This window comes from Pleurodeles waltl, chromosome 7 (assembly GCF_031143425.1).
Source record: "Pleurodeles waltl isolate 20211129_DDA chromosome 7, aPleWal1.hap1.20221129, whole genome shotgun sequence".
NCBI lineage: Eukaryota > Metazoa > Chordata > Amphibia > Caudata > Salamandridae > Pleurodeles > Pleurodeles waltl.
The window spans coordinates 1,462,687,613-1,462,707,964 of record NC_090446.1 but is presented as its reverse complement, the minus strand read 5'-3'; the positions used below and the strand labels follow the sequence as shown (position 1 = coordinate 1,462,707,964).

Below are 20,352 nucleotides of genomic sequence, written 5' to 3'. Positions count from 1 at the left end.
TGAGGGCACCCTGGCACTAGCCAAGGTGCCCCCACATTGTTCAGAGCCAATTCCCTGAACTTTGTGAGTGCGGGGACACCATTACACGCGTGCACTACATATAGGTCACTACCTATATGTAGCTTCACAATGGTAACTCCGAATATGGCCATGTAACATGTCTATGATCATGGAATTGCCCCCTCTATGCCATCCTGGCATAGTTGGCACAATCCCATGATCCCAGTGGTCTGTAGCACAGACCCTGGTACTGCCAAACTGCCCTTCCTGGGGTTTCACTGCAGCTGCTGCTGCTGCCAACCCCTCAGACAGGCATCTGCCCTCCTGGGGTCCAGCCAGGCCTGGCCCAGGATGGCAGAACAAAGGACTTCCTCTGAGAGAGGGTGTTACACCCTCTCCCTTTGGAAAATGGTGTGAAGGCAGGGGAGGAGTAGCCTCCCCCAGCCTCTGGAAATGCTTTGTTGGGCACAGAGGTGCCCAATTCTGCATAAGCCAGTCTACACCGGTTCAGGGGACCCCTTAGCCCTGCTCTGGCGCGAAACTGGACAAAGGAAAGGGGAGTGACCACTCCCCTGACCTGCACCTCCCCTGGGAGGTGTCCAGAGCTCCTCCAGTGTGCTCCAGACCTCTGCCATCTTGGAAACAGAGGTGCTGCTGGCACACTGGACTGCTCTGAGTGGCCAGTGCCACCAGGTGACGTCAGAGACTCCTTCTGATAGGCTCCTTCAGGTGTTAGTAGCCTATCCTCTCTCCTAGGTAGCCAAACCCTCTTTTCTGGCTATTTAGGGTCTCTGTCTCTGGGGAAACTTTAGATAACGAATGCAAGAGCTCATCCGAGTTCCTCTCCATCTCTCTCTTCACCTTCTGCCAAGGAATCGACTGCTGACCGCGCTGGAAGCCTGCAAACCTGCAACATAGTAGCAAAGACGACTACTGCAACTCTGTAACGTTGATCCTGCCGCCTTCTCGACTGTTTTCCTGCTTGTGCATGCTGTGGGGGTAGTCGGCCTCCTCTCTGCACCAGAAGCTCGAAGAAATCTCCCGTGGGTCGACGGAATCTTCCCCCTGCAACCGCAGGCACCAAAAAGCTGCATTACCGGTCCCTTGGGTCTCCTCTCAGCACGACGAGCGAGGTCCCTCGAATCCAGCGACTCTGTCCAAGTGACCCCCACAGTCCAGTGACTCTTCAGTCCAAGTTTGGTGGAGGTAAGTCCTTGCCTCACCTCGCTGGGCTGCATTGCTGGGAACCGCGACTTTTGCAGCTACTCCGGCCCCTGTGCACTTCCGGCGGAAATCCTTTGTGCACAGCCAAGCCTGGGTCCACGGCACTCTAACCTGCATTGCACGACTTTCTAAGTTGGTCTCCGGCGACGTGGGACTCCTTTGTGCGACTTCGGGTGAGCACTGTTTCACGCATCCTCGTAGTGCCTGTTTCTGGCACTTCTCCGGGTGCTACCTGCTTCAGAGAGGGCTCCTTGTCGTGCTCGACGTCCCCTCTCTCTGCTGGTCCAATTTGCGACCTCCTGGTCCCTCCTGGGCCTCAGCAGCATCCAAAAACGCTAACCGCACGATTTGCAGCTAGCAAGGCTTGTTGGCGTTCTTTCGGCGGGAAAACACTTCTGCACGACTCTCCACGGCGAGAGGGATCCGTCCACCAAAGGGGAAGTCTCTAGCCCTTTTAGTTCCTGCAGAAACCTCAGCTTCTTCTGTCCAGTAGAAGCTTCTTTGCACCCGCAGCTGGCATTTCCTGGGCATCTGCCCATCTCCGACTTGCTTGTGACTTTTGGACTTGGTCCCCTTGTTCCACAGGTACCCTAGATTGGAAATCCACAGTTGTTGCATTGTTGGTTTGTGTCTTTCCTGCATTATTCCTCTAACACGACTTCTTTGTCCTTAGGGGAACTTTAGTGCACTTGGCACTCACTTTTCAGGGTCTTGGGGAGGGTTATTTTTCTAACTCTCACTATTTTCTAATAGTCCCAGCGACCCTCTACAAGGTCACATAGGTTTGGGGTCCATTCGTGGTTCGCATTCCACTTTTGGAGTATATGGTTTGTGTTGCCCCTATCCCTATATTTCCCCATTGCATCCTATTGTAACTATACATTGTTTGCACTGTTTTCTAAGACTATACTGCATATTTTTGCTATTGTGTATATATATCTTGTGTATATTTCCTATCCTCTCACTGAGGGTACACTCTAAGATACTTTGGCATATTGTCATAAAAATAAAGTACCTTTATTTTTAGTATAACTGTGTATTGTGTTTTCTTATGATATTGTGCATATGACACTAAGTGTTACTGTAGTAGCTTCATACGTCTCCTAGTTCAGCCTAAGCTGCTCTGCTAAGCTACCATTATCTATCAGCCTAAGCTGCTAGACACCCTATACACTAATAAGGGATAACTGGGCCTGGTGCAAGGTGCAAGTACCCCTTGGTACTCACTACAAGCCAGTCCAGCCTCCTACAAGCCCAATTTTAGTGTGGCTGAAGGCTTTCACCATCTTGAAAATGCCCAAAGTAGGTTGTGTTTTCACTAGGAGTTTTTAACCCATTGATTATTGTGTGCTCAGGAGTCATTCCCACCAACTAGTTCATGCCAGGCAAACTGTGGCATCTCCTGTTATCCACTTGAGAAATTTTGTGGATCAGAGGAAGGACAGAAAAAGACTAAATCTGCTGTCTGTACTCCAAGAGAAATCCCAAAGAACCTGTTGTGTTCCTTCCTATACTGAGGATAAAGATATGGACTCCAAGGTTATAGGAAACTGACTCGTTTTGTATCTTCCTCCCCATTTTTCTGGACGGATGTTGCTGTTTTTTGAACCTGAGAACTGGGACACTGCTAACCAGGCCCCAGTCCCTGTGCACAGACCCATAAAACATGTTGAAATTGGCTACACTCCTAATTGGCATATTTGACATACCTATAAGTCCCTAGTATATGGTACAAACATGTGGCCAGGGCCTGTATGTTAAATCTAACAAGTGGACTGCAGGACATATTGTGCCACCACTAAAGTTACAATGAAGTTCAACTTGGTAAAGTAAACCATCTTGCCAGGCATAAACCTTCCTTTTCAATGTTTATGTCATCCATAAGGTAGGTCTTACATGTCCATAGGACAGGGTGTATGGTATTTAAAAAAGGTAGGACATATGTACACATGCATTACATGCTCTGGCAATACAAAACACCCCAAACCATTTTTTACTGTGGCAAGGCTGTCTCTCCCATTGAAAATCATCGGGTTACATTATAACGCCTTATAATGCTTAACCTCAGTTTGGGAGTAGCCACAAAAAGGATCCATGAACTCATTTTAATAGTAATTTAAAATCCAACTTAATGGTCAACTCTGATTTTATTTTACTATATTAAAAATGACACTTTCAGAAAGTTATTTTCCTGCCTGAGCCAAATGTGCCTTTCTTCCAATATTCAGTGTGAGTGTGATTCTCCTTTACCCTGACTAGAGTGAGGGTCCTTGCTTGAATAGGGGGTAACCTGACTGCCAACCAACGACCCCATTTCTTACAGTTAGTATCTAACCAATGGGCACCTTGGGTGGCTAAAAAAGCCATTTGATACACTGTCCAGTTAGGGAAGTGACATCCTCCAATTTGCTCTAGAGGTCCTTAGTTTTTTCAGAATGATTTTATCTTCTCCCAATGAAAGGAAGAATCTATTTTGTCAATGTTACGAAAGAATTCTAGTGCTAGACGTGTTGGTATCATTGGCTAGAACATTTATTAGTTGTGAGATCATCATTTTGATGCCAGCGGCGGCGCATGCCAATCTCAAGTGGAGGGGCAGGGGGGGTGGGGACAGAGGTGATTATAAAAAAATAAAACAAATAAAACTTACCTTGATTTCCTCTGTCCCTGCCGCCTCGCTCCTCTTCACTTGATGTGGTATCCCAGCATTCACTGCTGGGACACCAGCACAGACTCCCCAGCAATCTTGGTGCTGCTTTCATGCTAAATTTAGCATGAAAGCAGCGTCAGGATTGGTCTGAGTAACTTGGATACCTAAAACACAGCCCTGGGGTCTGTGCAGTTTCTCCAAACCGGCTGTTCAACACAGGTGTTTGGCCGGTCTGAGGCAGCTGGCCAAACACACATGCGTACTTAGGGCACTCTCTCCTCTTCCTCCTCCTCCTCCCACTCCAACCTCCTGCGGCCCAGCCCCGCCCCTCCCTGAACATACTGCTGGCTGAGCCAGCAGCAGAAAAATAAAACAAAACTGAACCATCATTTTACTTTTCTGCTGCTGGCTCAGCCAGAGGGGCGATGCTCCTTCATCATAGCGAAGGTGCCTCCCCTGGTCTCCAGTCTACCCCACCATGATATATGTTTCGGGGACCAAGCTCCTAGCAGGTCTTTTATTTTGTTCAGAGTTTTGTGTTCATTGGTGGTGATCAATTCAGCAAGATTTTTGGAAAACCACCAAATACCAAGGTATTTGATAGAGGGCTTCCATTGGAAGTTGGAGGAGCCAAGCATGGAGGGGTGGCAATGGACGTTAAGGGTAAGGATCTCCATTTAAACTTTGATCAGTGAATAGCCAGAGGACTGGGCAAAGGGGGTAATGTTGGCCAGAACTGCTGATATGGCAGGACCAGAGGATTCTGTGAATATCAAAATGTCATAAGCATAGGCAGCTCTTTTATACTGCAAATTGTTGAAGGAGATGCCAGGGATTTCAGCTGCTCCACTGAGCATTAGGAGGAGGGGATCAATTGCAAGGAAGAACAGGAGTGGGGGTAGGGGTCAGCCTTGGCGTGTGCCTTGTTGCATGGGGAACGGTTGGGATAGTGATCCGTTAATACTCATTCTGGATGTGGGACTCTGGTGTAGGACCGTAGCCCTTGTAATGAATTCTGGTCCTAAGTCGTGTTTAACAGGAACAGCTGCAAGGTAAGGTCAGGAGACCTTATCAAAGGCCTTCTCTGACCAGGGCAATAGCCGTAGGGCAAAACGGGTTAGAAGTTTTTTGGAGAATATGTGAAAAGAGACAAATGTTGTTGCTTGGAAAACAGCCTTTAATGAAACCGGTTTGTGTGGGGTGTACTATATTGGGAATCAGGGGAGCAGGGTGCATGGCAAGTATCTTTGCATATATCTTTGCCTCCATATTAATGAGTGATATAGGCCTGCAGTTTTTGGGATCTGAGTGGTCCTTTCCATCCTTGGGAACAACTACAATAATGGCTTCGGCAGCTGATCCTGTAACTAAGCCAGCATTGGCGAAATGGGATAAGGTCTGACTTAGGGTCTCAAGAAGGTTGTCTGTAAATCTTTTATAAAATTCAATAGGTAAGCTGTTTGGGCATGGGGTTTCCCCGAGGGAATAAATTTAATTATGCGCAGAGTTTTGTCTCTTGAGATTGGTTTTGCTAGGTTTTGCCGTTCTGCTTTGGAAATTTGCTTAATTGGTAAGGAGTTCAAAAACTCTAAGCACTCAGGGAGGGGGGTGGTAACAGAGGGTGTATAAAGTTTGGTGTGAAATCATTGAAAAGCTTTGAGATTCTCGTCTGTAGAGGATTGTAGTTTGTTTTGCTCATCTTTGATCGAATGGATACGATTATTGTTGTGTTTGTATTTTAGCTAAACTGCCAGTGTTTTACCAGCTTTGTTACAATAGAACAATTTCTTACCTTTTTTGAGCGTGGACCCGGAGGTGCGCCCATTTGCTTACCATAGTATTAAACTCGTACTTAAGATGCTTTAAAAATGCCAAGGTGGTGGGACTGTTCTTTTGGCGGTAAAGGATTTCATTGGATTTTATTTCTGCTGATAGCTGAACAAGTTTGGGTTTGATGAGTTTGTTTTTCCGACCCAGAAGGATAATGGATTGACCTCTCATAAATAATTTCAGGGAGTCCCAAAGAGTTATAAGCAAGTGACTGAGTTTTTGTTTATTCTAGTAAAATGGGTGAGTCCTTCTTGAAGTTCTTTTGTTGTCTCTGGATCTTCCAGAACTTTGAAATACATACAGCAAGTCTTTTGGGGGCTTAGGGATGATTTGAAGACACAGTGTTACAGCTCCATGATCTGAAATGATGATTGGCTTCATTGATGCTGAGGCGTTGTATTGTTGAATTGCAAAGTCAATTCTGGAGAACGAGCTTTGTGGGGTATGGGGAGAAGAAAGTGTAATTGTGACCTTTAGGGTTGTGACTTCTCCAGACGTCAATTAGCTTATGTGCTGAACATAGATCATGCATTGCCTTACATGACTTTCGTATTTTGCATTTAAAGGAAGTAGATTGTCTATCTAATAGCAGGTCCAATGGTAGCATGAAGTCGCCCCCAGACATGACCTGTTTTAAAGCATACAGCAGATAACTGCCTTTAGTGTAAGCACATGTGCCTCACTTTGCGATTGACTTGGATATTTGGATCAAGTTCGTAAGGGAACATGAACCCTACTCGTCTTTTGGATCTGTTTCATAGGGGAACAAATACAGCAGCTTTACTTCTAAAAGAGCCAGTGATCTGCAGCCGAGGCCTGGGGTGTCACGGTGACGGAGGTTAGCATGACTGGGGGTTTCAGCTCAATATAAGTAACACAAGATTAGCATTATAACACTTACCATTACTGAGGACAAGGCACCAATCACTCCTGCATGCATCCACTCTTACGTGTGACAAATGAAAAAGGGTGGAATCTATGCCTGTGAATGATGGATATCTGGGCTCATGCAGGGATGGAGACTCCAATGACCCAAACCATGACGCTAAAATCATCACTGGCTTACAGTGGATTCTGCCATAGGTCACAATGGAAATGAAGAGATTTAGAACAGTAAACCCTGTGTCGTGCATCACAGTTCATACAGTTGATTTACTGCCTGGCTTCCATCTCCTGATTCAGAACCAAGTGGGACAGGCAGCCTGGGACAGACAGCCCAGACTAAATTAAATACATCGATTTGTTTTGAGATAGAATCGTATCTCTAAACAAATCAACCTATTTAATATTTGTTATTGTAAATGTGTAGGAATTTCAGAGGGGTGCAGCCCCTAAGTCATTATGGAGAAACCACCTCTGCCTTAAATTAAGCCTGTCTGCTTTGTATCATTGCTACCAGAAGGATGAACTCAGTTTAATTTTGTGACTTTGAGGGTGAACTCTGACAAGGGTTATGATTATTCTTTGAGGTGGGTAGTCACCCACCCCAAATAATAATCATTTCTTACAATGACATATCATAGAAGAACATAAGAAAACATCTCAGTGAATAACAATTGTGGTTCAGTTTGGGTGACAGGTAGAACTGAAGATTAGATTCAAGAAAGATGAGTGTAATCAACTTGGTAAATAAACACGAGCTATTCACAGAGCAGCACAAATAGTTTTGGTGACTGTGAATTTTGAGTATAAATGTCTTTGCTATATAGTGGTGCAAATGTTATGTACATGAAATGTACTGAAAAGCTACTGACAAATTGACTATTATATTTAAGATTAAAGCTGAACAATAACAGAAAACCCATATGTAACACTAATTTACAACTGCTGAAATGGTCGAAAAATCACTAATGCCTAACTGTGCGGTGCAGAGTGCAGACTTATATCTATGAGGTTGCGCAAAGACACTTTGCATGGCTTTTCATGGCCTCGTAGAAATTATGTAAAACACCGCAGCGCAAGCCTCTACGTTGCCTTTCACTGCATCAGGGGGAAGTTCCATGGGCATTGCAGTGGGTTTTCCTACGCAACACCCATTTGTTTTTACGCATTTCCAGATTTCCAAGGATCTGTAAACCTGGAATGTGTAAAAACTGTAGCCTCCCCCAGAGAGGACTAACTAGGAGAAACATCTTTATTTCTCCTTGTTTTTCCTCTTTCTATGTGTGCTGCATTCAACCGCTTAGGTTATCCATTCTTTTCAGTGTTAATCTGTAGCATTAGGAGACACTAGCTCAACTGTTATTTCCATCCCTTGTGAAACGCAGTTTGATCATTTCACGTGTGATATTGTTAAAGGATTAATCCAATCCATAAAACCAGGATTTCATTTTTAAATAAGTCGGGCATTGTTATTAAATCTGGGGGTAGACAGATTCGTCCTGGAATCACTGCCATTTATGATTACTCTTCGTTAGCCACTCAAGTGTTACTGTCCTGGAACACAGAGTGGTTTACATACTGTTTTCTTGAATAGAATCCCATGCTAGATTGAATGGAATTCCATACTAGATTCAGACCCATCTACATTTAGACCATTCCTCTGTATCAAATCAGCTTTGATATCAGTAGTGGTTGAACTACGGTAGGTGCTTGAGAAAGGCAGCAGAACCGCTTTGATTCTCCTTGATCTCACAACCACATTCAACACTATCTCCTATGAAATTGTAGCACCCCAGCTCTGTGGTATTGGGATTGAGTATCCTACCATTGACTGGATTACCTCTTACCATAAAGGTCATACCCAATTTATGAAGATACCTTTGTATTACTCCAGAACTAAATTAGTGTCTCACAGTGGTCCCTTGCTTGATGCAGAACTTGCTTAAAATCCATAGCACACCTCTGGCCCACCTCAAAAGGCTATATGGCTTTACTTTTATGACCTACATACCTGACATTCAGTTAATCATCTGTTTAGTTGATCCAGTGGTTCAGAATTACGAGATATTCAAAAACTGCCTTTCACCATTGGCTCTCTAGATGTGAGGCCATGCCTCTAAATGTGAAATGAGGAAGACTGATGTCCTCATTTTTGGTGGTTCTAGAGAGATTTGTTTGGGCAGGGTCACGCCAATCATTGTTGGTCTTCAGAGACACAGTAATCTCTTTTTGTTCTGAATTAAGCTTTACTGGCTAACTGTCAATTGAAGGGTTTTGTTCAAAGCACACATTATAGAGAAGAGCAAAAGGTAATTTCTGGTCACCAAAGCTCTTTACTAACTAGATTTAAGCTCTTTCGTATGAATGTCATAGATGTGTGCACATTATTACGTGGTTCCATGTTAAGTTTCTCAGGACTGCATATAGCTAATCCAAGTACGAATAGAAGATTTAACTGACAATGTAATAAAACAGTGGTTGAAACAGTCCAGAAGATGAATGGGGCTGACTCCAGGCCTATTCTTTATGTATTATACAGAAGAGATCTCGTACACAGGTAAAGCTGTGAAGCCAGACATAAACAGTGGTGTCTGAAACAAGCCACTACTATCCACTGTAGGCCATATTGCATACCATTTTTGCTCACTCAGCCTCTACTAACCTGGGCCATACAAATACAAGTCAGCCTTGACCTTTCCTAAGAGTAAGGTAACTGGAAATACTGAAAAGCTGGGCATTACCATCTCTTATTACTGGAACACAAGCTACCACTGACATCATCTAATCTTGTCATGCACTAATTGAGACCACAGGGCACAGAAAAAGACAGGACTTGTATATGCGCATATGCTTTTAAATGCAGCTTGTCTTCAATAAAGGAAAATGGGATGTGTTTAAAATATGAAAAGTTTCACAAACTTTGTTTAGTAGTAAGCAGTGGTCCCATGGACTAGTACCTACTCCTAAAAATGTATTTAGTCAATATTCAGAAAGGTAATGGTCCCACTGGGAAACCCTTCAAGTTTGTGAATGGAAACCACTACCTTTGTGTAGGACGCAAAATATAATTGTTTTGCAACTGTATTTTGGTTGCACAATATTAATACAGGCGATGAGGAATTAGCACTTGGAAGGATACCTTAATAACTCCCCTTCCAATGTTTTCTAAATTGTTGAATGGGCTTAGTACATTTGAAAAAGGGTTTTGCCATTCACAAACCCTCTGATTTTCTGAATAAGAGGATTTGGAAATGGTATAGCCTTTTGTTCATCTGGGTCATCATCTTTTAACTTCCCCCTCACTTCCAGTTTTGATATTGACGGCTTTGGGATTTTGTGCACTGTGTCTTTGTCTGAGTGTCTCCCTTTAACTGGTTTTACCCAAATGCTTTATTTATTTCTCCTTAAAGGTTAAGGTAAGGTGGAACATGAGTAGCAACAGGGACTTCAGATTGTGGTTACTCCACACAGAAATATGAGCAAAGTGCATAGCTTTAGAGAGCAGCTCTGCTAAAAGTGGACTGCAGTTTAAAAGCAGTGCATAGTAGCATGGGAATAAACCTGGAGCAAGAAGACAGTTAGGCAAGGAAAATTGTGGTGCACGGGGGCAGTTCTTTACCCTCTTATATAACTAGTTGATAGGAATGACCTGGATGGAGTAGATACAGGAACCTGGAAGTCAAATGGCACAGTTTTGAATTGGTTTATTTCAAGCAAAGAGTAGACTTGAAAAAAGTACTAGGACTGAATTTCAACTAATGTAGACCCTGCTTGCAAAAGGGCCCTGCCCTGTCCCCATACAAGCAGCTGTCTAGATATACATGTAGCACTTTCAATAGGGAATATATTAGTAACATTAGGTTGGTTAAATCCACCTTACTACAGGTTCATTACTAGTAGTTAGCATATGTAACATCCTGATCTTCTATGTCAATTGCTTCTTCTACTGTTTGTGTATGTGTGATCAGTGAAGGTGGATCAGTTTAGGGACATATGACATTTGTTAATAGTTACATTTTATAAGTAACACTGATATATAATTTTTGTATTTATAATATTAAATTGCATTCTAATTTCAATACTACATTTAAAAAGATAATAATAAATGTCCCATGAGTGTTTCTTTAATTGATCTGCAAATTAGTTATAACCTTAAATTTGAGTAAAAGCTGACATAGATTATTGTTTGGATTTTGGATACCAAATGGTTTGTCAATAGGTACGCAGTTTCTATATCAAATGTCAAACATTAAACAGTATTTAAAATGTAAATATCTGTAGTTTTCTTCCTTGATGCACTAAAGTCAATATTAGTAACTCTTTGTACAGCCCACAGCTGGAGAGTAGCCTCATTAATTTTCTCTAAAGGTGACACTGCTTCATGAGAGTTGGCACTTCCACTTGTTGTATCTACCTCCTGCTTCCTGGTGGCTTCTGCTTTGACCTAAGGTTGTGCCACCTTTATCCTATCTCTTCAATACTTTGATTGATGACCCAACAGCATTATTTTGGCTTGTATTCTTTTACAGATTTGTTTTTTGTATGACCCCCAATTTGTAAGGGACAGCTTCCTTTCTTTCTCTGCATCACACTCCTCCACAAGGATTTCCAACTCCTTATCAATACATTTTCTTTTTCTTTTTCTGCAGACGACCTCCTGTGCTTCATATGTGGACATTTCAATGTTTTTGTTGAGTCCTAAAGATCTATTCTTTTTCTAGATTCGGATTAAATGATCCATATTCCCTATGCACCTTGAGGGTGTAGGAGTGCAAAAACATATTGGAATTAAGGGGCTCATTATGTGTTTGGCAGTTTTCCGATACTCACAGATGGCAGTGATTCTGCTGCACTCCTGGCGGACCTCCAGGGAACTGCCACCACAGACAAGATCACAGATCCTGATTGGGTGGCAACTATCAGAGTTGTAGTCCCTGCTGCGGTGCTGTGCTGATCACGAGTCCACTTTCCGCCAGCCTTTTCAATGGGTGTTTTACCTCCATGGAAAGGCTGGCAGAAAGCCAGTGCTGGGGGCGAGAGGGAGGCCTAGGGCATGGGAGGTACAGGAGCCTCTCTGCCAGCACCCTCGGAATGCGCACTGTCTGCTCTTCTGTTGTGCTTCGTCATTGCTAAGGGAGCTGAGGCCAATGCTGTTGCACTGTTTCCACTGGCTGACCGGCAGAAACTGCCCAATAACTATCCTAACCCCTCACCTACCCCTATAAACTAAAGTACCCTGACATTCCACCTGCCTTGAACCATAAAAAAACCTACCTCTGCCCCATAAAACTGAACTGCCCCTGCACCCACCACCTCCCATGAGCCCTAAAAAACAAACTACTCTACTCCCAGCCCTATAAACTAAACTACCCGGCACCCTCACCCTAAACCCTAAAAAAAAGAAAAAAAAAAAAAAACCTCATCCCCCACCCTGGCCCTAAAAATTAAACTACCACGACAATGCCACCCACCCCGGCTCCTAAAACCTTCCCTCCAATAAGTAAACTACCCGACACCCCCACCCGCCCGAGCCCTAAAACCTTCCCCAATTAGTAAATACCCCGACACACCACCTGTCCTACAAAACATAAAACTACCCCAAACCCCACCCCTAATAACTAAACTACCCCAACACCCTCACCTACACGAGCCCTAAAGTCTTCCCCCGATAAGTAAAATACCCTGACCCCGCCACCCACCCTAAGCCCTAAAAATAACTATCCTGACCTCCCTACTCCCGCTCCACAAAACGAAATTACCCTGAGCCCTAAAAAAAACCTTTGACCCCAACACATGCCCCTAAAAACGAAAGTACCCCGACACCCCCACCCACCCTAAGCCCTAAATCCACCCCCACTGCTAAAAACTACCTGCCAATCATGCACCAACCTCACTTACTTCACTGCGTTCTCTCACAATCCTTCCTCCTCTTCTCTCCTCTCTCCTCCCGCCCTTCCTTAAACCTTCCCCATCCCTTTAAAAATAAACTACTCCACCCTCACCCTAAGCCATAAATTAAAAAATTACCCAAACCTCCACCCCACCCCTGGAAAAAAAATCCCCCACCCTAATCCCTTCAAAAAAATACCCAAACCCCCAAACCCCGCCCCTTAAAAAAAAATATCCCACCCACCACAATCCCTTACTCTAGCCCCCACACCCACCCCTGCCCCTCTTACCTCACCACATCCCCAGCATCCTCTCCTGAACACCACCTGGCTTTTTTTGTGCCTTAACCATGCATATGCATAGTTTAGCACATGTGTGGTTAAGGCAAAATAAAAGCCATTCGTTGTTCAGGCAAGCGTGGTTACGCTTGCGTGGGAAACGTCTGCGTCCTAAGGACAAGTTGTTAACATTTCCCTCTTTGGATCTACATGATGATGCCCATTTATTCCATTAAAAAAAATAAACACACAAACACAGCTGACCTTACCATGAACCAATTCTAAACACTGATCTGTAATTTCCTCCAGGTGGGCCCAACAAGGGGAAATTATTAAAATCAACAAAAAACACGTCTACCTTCAATTTTCAATTTTTAGAGATGCTAAATTACCAGTCTGCATAAAAATATGTGCCTCTTTTTAATTTTGTTTTCATATGATGCTTATTGTTAGCATCTATGTATTCACAGTTTTGAACAGCTTCCTTACGATAAAAGTAAAGGGTTTTTTATGAATTCTTACCTTTATGCGCCCACACCAAGGAACAACCTGTGAACAGAGAACACAAGCAATCATTTCAGTTCACCTATGGCCAGTTAGGTTGTACAGGGGGTGCCTTAGCATAATCTTGAGATACATCATAGGGGAATTTGATCAGAGCAATACAGGATGACATTATACAAATTAATAGTTTGCTTTTATTAAAACATAAATAGCAATGTGGGACTTTCCAGGCTTTTCAGGCATGCACTTAAGGTGTATTTAGAAGGCTTCTGTTGTGATATGAATTTGAAGCGCATGCATAGTTCTAAGAGGGGCCATAACATTATGGGCTTCACTGGCTCAGCACAGAGCGACCAGCTGTTTTGATGAACCTGCAGCGGGTAAAATGAACTCACACAACACATTACTTCTTCAAATTGTTGCTTGGTATTCAGACAGTACAGCTCAGAAGCAGTGAGCTGGGTGCTTCTGGGCTATGCTGTCCAAAATAATGCACTAACGCAGAGTAATGTAAGCTAAATGAATTCACTATGCACTATTCACTATTGACTAGATGGTGGCAGCAGCCATGGGCAACTGGAAAGCCAAGCCCCCCTGGCTTTTGGTGGTCCTAGGACTGCCAAACTTCCAGAGGAGACTGGACCGCTGCAACTTTGGTGGTCCGGCCTCCAAATTTGGAACCTGGCAGTCTGACCACCAGGAGACCACTGCCAGGATCATTGATCCAGATGGTGTGGCGACGGTGTAACTCATGCTCAGCCACAATGGTGCTGAGCTCAGCACTTCTGTGCTGATCATGAGTTACCTTTCTGCCAGCCTTTCCATGACTGGTTTCCTGCCGTGAAAAGGCTGGCAGAAAGGCAAAAAGGGGGCCAAAGGAGGGCCACTGCACTGCTCACAACCATGCTGTGTTCAGTGCAATCTACATCTGTAAAATAGCTGTCATCTTGTACCAGCACTAGAACAGCCAATGAGGAAGCTTGGACCTCTGGAGTCAACACAGGAGGGGGCTATTTTTTGACATTTTGGTGAGAATATTTCCTGCAGTGATGTCAGTGAGGGATGGAGTTAAGGCACCCAGGGAAGATGTGACCAGTGATTTTTAAACAGAGACATAATGGATTGTCTGAGCATGCTGTTGAGGAGGGTTGGGACAGGAGGTGATGGGTGATGTGGGACCCTATGATTGGCCAGCAGTGCCTGGATTCTGGAACTTTCCGCCCCCATTTAAAACATCTTGTACAAAGGAGAGTAGTTGTGGTTGGATTTGGACACTTTGACTAGATGGTGGCAGCAGCCATGGGCAACTGGAAAGCCAAGCCCCCCTGGCCCCCTAATAGAACAAGCATTTGCAATGCAATGGTTCTCGTGTTTGCTCGAGTTAGAGCTATCAGCGTTGTAAATTCTTAACTGGACTTTTCTTGTCACATACATTGAAAATGAAAAGTAAAACAGCTGACATAAGCGAGCCGATTCAAAGCGCCACGGCCTCCATGAGCATGAGCGTGAAGGAGACACACAAAAGAAACAAGCATTTGCAATGCAATAGGTATTGCCTTTACTTGAGTTATGGGTATTGGCATTGTAAATTCAGAATTAGTCAAACCTGTCTCAGAATTTCATCTTTTCCTGTCATGTTTTGGTGGTCACTGGTGGCTACTGACATCAGAAATCACAAGCCCTTGAGGAGAGATAAAAAATTACTGCACTACCTCCAGTTTCACTACCTCCAGCTGTGTAAACGTCTAAACAGAAATTGGAAAAGAAGCCTGGAAAAGTATTTACTTTTTATTTTAACAGAATGAAAAGTCTTGCAAGCATTCCTGCCTTCCGTTTCAAGGAGCAGAGCAGCCTGAGAAGATTTATGGCCCCATTAAAGGAGATAAGCAATGCCCTGTGTGCAGTGTCATGAGTGCTGGCAGAGAGGGGCCCTGGAGAGAGAGACTCCAGATGCAATGCGAGGCTAAGCAAGTTTTACATCAGTGCTTCTAGGTTTAGCTACATTCTACCAGAAAGGGCATATTGTGGCTTTTATTAGAGACCGATTGTTTCTTTTGTAAAATAAGCTTATTTTAGGAGCCTGAGGTAAACGAGGAAAGCACTGGAATAAAGCCAAAACATATGTCAGCGATATGGGAGGAGATGAGTGGAACGGAATGCTGCAATAAAAGTCTGGCAGCTACCAGCCTAAAACTCCCATAGTGAAAGGGCAGCACCAAAAAAATTAAAAAAATAGTATGTCACAGCAACAGATAAAGAAACCAAAGTGGAATAGTACAGTAGTCACCGCTCTACCACAGAAAAAGGAGGGAAAGAATTGAGAACTGACCACTAGCGAGCAAGAATTTTAAAGATTCTGCAACCAACAAATGAAACTGCTTTAAGCCATAGGAAGTATACTAAAAATATACACAAAGTCGAACACTTCGTTCAACCTAAAAATGAAAAGTAAAACAGTTTACATAAGCAGGCCGATTCAAAGCACCACGGCTGCTGTGAGCGAGAACGGGAGACACAAAAGGAAAAAGAAGTTCACTTTCAGTCAAACATATCGAGAAACGTGCAATTATCCATGTAACAGGGTCGGTGTCCAAGGCGGTAACAAAACCACCCCACGGAGGGACACACGTAAAGCATTTACAAACAAAGGATTTTGAAAGGCAAGCCCAAGAATAATTAAAGAGATGGGCCTAAGGAGGTCGTAGTTAAAAGCCCACAGATACCAACACATCGGAAAAGCAGCACTTGCACGCTGCTATGCTCAACCTAAAAAGGACTCTGCCTAGGACGAGTGGGTCTCTCAAGGACCACGGAAGCTGGATTCCTTATACCCCTATGTGGACCAATTGGGGGAAGATCTGGACTTCTGTGTTTCAACAGGAGGAGAGGAGCACCAGAGACAAAGAAAAAGAGGAAAGCTGGAACAGGGAGCCAGTAAAGCTAGTTTGCTGCAGAATGCACCACCTCAGAAGTGAGGAGGTCTTCTCACTACCAAGAGAAATTAGCGCAAACTTATCAAAATCAGACCAATAGGGCTTGAGTTAAGACCTTTTAAAGGTTGTCAGCCTTTGACCTTTTCAGGACACCAAGTGTATGAGTCTCCGCTGCATGTTTAGACATTATACCTGGAGTGAGCCTGTGACCAGGTGTCAACACAAGATTTATCCCATCTTTGGGCCCCTGTCAAGAAAACAAGAAGGGGGAACACTATTTTAGCCCCCAGAAAAGTAGAAGAAAGGAGCCCAGGGCCCCAAATTTGGAACACCAAAACTCGTGGTCTCCTGCTCTCCGTGCCCATATTGAGGGGTGAGTTGGGGTGGCCACTGCACCAGAATCACCTGCCCACATGGAGCAGGCAAGGGAGAAGTCAGTTGTCGGCTCACGAGGTGGCAACATTTTATGCCAGCCAGGGCAGTAGCTGACTGGGGCAGCCGAGGGTAGAAAATGGAAAAGTTTAAAAAAAACGAAGCAGCCAGCTGCTAAAATATTCACTGCTTAACAGAAGAAGCACCCCCTTATGACTCAGTAGAGGCTTATTTGCAAATTGTTCTTGTCTTGTGGGTGCCCAAGATTTTCAAACTTATTTTATCAGTACAGTGAGGTCAAATGTTTAAAAAAAAAATAGTTAGAATGATTTAAATGGTAAACACCGAGGTTATACTAAATCCTCTATGCAAAGAACATTTTAACACTTGCCTTTAAAACATAACCAGTATTCGAGTGTAGTCTATAGAACCAACCATGTTTGGGAGATGATGCATGTAAAAATAGTACCTCACTTGTGTGGGTAGGCCTAGTGCCCGCAACAGGAAATGCCCCAAAACACTATCTGGACACATCAAAATTATCAAATACCTGTTTTTGCAGGGGGGGACCTGCGTTTTTGGTCCTGGGCTCAGCAGCCATCTAGGGAAACCTACCAAACCCAAACATTTCTGAAAACTGGACACGCAAGGGAGTCCAGGGAGGTGTGACTTGCGTAGATCTCCTGTGTTTCCTTACCCAGAAACCTCAAATTTAGCTAACCAAAATCACAGTTTTCCAACATCTCTGTGTGGGATCACCACACCAGCACATATTTTCTACCACCCAGCGTTCCCATCAGTCTCCCGATAAAAATGATACCTCACTTGTGTAGGTGGCCAAGTTCCTATGACAGGGAAGAGCCAAAAACATGTCAAAATTGAGGGGGAAACCAAAGTGGGTCTAAAAGGGCAGTTTAAAAAAAACACTTTTTTAGGTTGACAAGTGGGGCAGAATTTTTATCGGTATAGATGCGACAATGCTCGGTGGCAGGAATTTTGTGGATTCCTGCAGATTCCAGAGGTTCCATCATAAAAATGTGGGGAAAATGTGTGATTTCAAACAAAGTTGGAGGTTTGCAGAGCATTGTGGGTAAGAAAATGTTGTGGGGTGCATGTCAAGCACACCACCCTGGACTCACCCAGATGTTAAGTTTTTAGATGTGTCTTGTTCTCATAGATTTTTCTATATGGCAGCGTCCCAAAGTCCAAAAAGTGCACCCCTCATCATTCCAAGTGGGACGATTTTGAGAGTTAGACAAGCTCTCATGGCCGAAATGTAAAATCAAAACCCAAAATAATCAAATGTCCTCTTGCTTGCCGCTGGGATGAAATCTTTTAGTGTGCGGGGGCAGAGCTGAAAGACTGTTACCCCCTTCAGTTAGGGTGGGGGCATAACCATGCCAAGACTGGTTGTAGCCACACCCCACTATTTTTTTTGTTTTTAATTCCCTGGCATCTAGTAGGCTTTCTGCCCCCTCCGTGGAGTGGATTGGGGGTATTTGCCCCATCTGCCTACCAGTAGGCAGAACAACTTTGTCCCCATTTATTTGGGGTGGGGGTATTGCCATATCACACCCTCTTTTTTTGAGAAAAATTCTTCCCTAGTGTCTGGTGGGCTTTCTGCCCTCCTTGGCGGCAGATGGGCCTTACATAAATAGGCCCATCTGCCCCCAAGGGGGGCAGAAATGGCTAACAGTAAGGTGCCCCTATGGGGAGTGACCCTTGCCCAAGGGGCTGCACCACAAATAAAAGACACACACACACCAATCCCTGGGGCCTAAGTGGTTTCTGCCCCCCCGGGGAAAGATCAGCCTAATTAAAATAGGCTGACCTGCCCCGAAGGGGGGCAGAAGTGGCCTAAAATAAATTTGCTCCTCAGAGGAGCAACCCTTGCCTAAGGGTTCACTCCCCTTGCATGAAACTGACGTAAAATAAAATCCCTGGTGTCTAGTGGTTTCTGCCTCCCATAGGGGCAGATTGGCCTAGTAAAAATAGGGGGGGGGGTCAGAAAAGGCCTCATAAATAATTGCCCCCCAGGGGAGCGACCCTTGCTCAGGGGGTCACTCCCTTTTATTGTTTTTGAAAAAAACTCCCTGGTGTCTAGTGGCTTCTGCCCCCCCCCCCGGGTGTGGATCGGCCTAATTAAAATAGGCCGATTTGCCCCCAACGGGGTGGTGGGCCGACAAGGCCTCATTAAAGATTGCCCCCCGTGGGGGCTCCCCTTTATTGTAAACATCGACAAAACAAACATCCCTGGTGTCTTGTGGGCATTTCTGAAGCCCGACTGCCTTTCCTTTCCTTTCATACCTCTGCCTGCCCCCAACCCCAATCGGAAGAGAAATGCTTTGTATTTCTCTTCCAATCCGCGCTGGAAGCTCAGCTTCCAGTGTGATGGGGGCAGCCTCTGATGAGGTCAGCACGTGATCATGTGCTGACGTCATCAGACGTCACTGGGGGGTACGAGGGGGTCTTGGGTGGAAGGTGAAGTGATTCCCCTTCCATCCCTGCCCATAGTTACTTCCTTGGTGCCTCAGCGCCGCAGCCAAGGACGTAACCGTCACGTCCATGGCAGGGAAGGGGTTAATCTTCGTTGCTGTGTATTGTGGTGTGCCTACGTTGACTGCCTTTAGACGGTCCCGCAAGTATTGCATATGAAACCAGTGGATAGTGGACACCAGTGGAGTTTTCTCAGGTTTTGGTGTAGTGTTATTGCAACTTAAAAGACCTTTGTCTAGGAAAAGTCACTACAGGAAAGAAACATTTCACTGGAATCGGATGAGGATTTGCACCAATACCTTCACCATGGTAAAAAACAAATTTGACCACTGAAACTGAAGCTTGTGTCATCTTGAAGATCCATTTCCGTACCTATTGCAGATTTCAGTCACTGGTAATGATCATAGATTTTACCTTGATGTAGTTCAATTTGAAACAAACTTTGGACATCTCACACTTGATTATAGTGAAATAATCCTAAAGGTGATGAATATCATAGTCAGAGATTGTGATTTCAATATATAATGATATATTCTAATTCCTTTCTCAACAAGCTGCAGTCTCAGGCTCTATTGGATCTGGCCCTTTATGCAGGGTCATCCTTAAAGTTTTTGTCTTCACCCGCCCATTTTGTGAATTCATTTTTGATTGCATTAGGACTGTGGACACTTTAGCACAGCTTGTGCTCTCTCCTTAAATCGTGGTAAAATTGTCCTTCACCTGATTGGCACATTTAATTTACTTTTGAGTCCCTAGTAAAGTGGTACTGCATGCACCCACTGTCTATAAATTAAATAGTACTAGTGGGTATGCACTGTCCACTAAAGTAGCACGTAACAACATGTCTGAAGCCTGGTATTGCAGCCTGATGTTTTTACTGCATATAAATTACCCCTACAATAGGCCCTAAAGGCCCATTGGGCAGGGTACATTGTTTTTAAAAGTAGGGGACATGAGGGTTTACATTTTACATGTCCTGGTAATCTAAATCCCCTAAATTAAGTTTTCACTACTGTAAGGCCCACCACTCCCTTAGACTTAGATTGGGTTGCCGTATCATGATTTAATAAGTGCTAACGTTTTGATTGGTAGCAGGTAGAAATCTCATGTTTAGATTCAAATGAGGTGTAATATAAAATCCTCTTTAATGGTAAAGTGAGATTTTAAGTCACAGTTCTGAAAATGCCACCTTTAGAAAGCTGGCATTTTCCTGCCCAAAGGGTTCTAAGGACTTCCGGGACTTTCCAGCTGCCTGGGCTGGTTAATGGCTCCCGCATTAAGAATGCGTTTTAGG

The 20,352-nt window shown here is 44.2% G+C and overlaps 1 protein-coding gene across 1 annotated transcript in view; it reads right to left on the bottom strand.

The window, feature by feature from the left end:
- The window catches only part of LOC138246498 (von Willebrand factor-like), a 50,356-nt gene that overhangs the window by 8,585 nt on the left and 21,419 nt on the right, over positions 1 to 20,352 (bottom strand). The window contains exon 3 of the mRNA XM_069201145.1: positions 13,276 to 13,302. Coding sequence (XP_069057246.1) covers positions 13,276 to 13,302 — 27 coding nt within the window. The remainder of the gene's footprint in view (positions 1 to 13,275; positions 13,303 to 20,352) is intronic.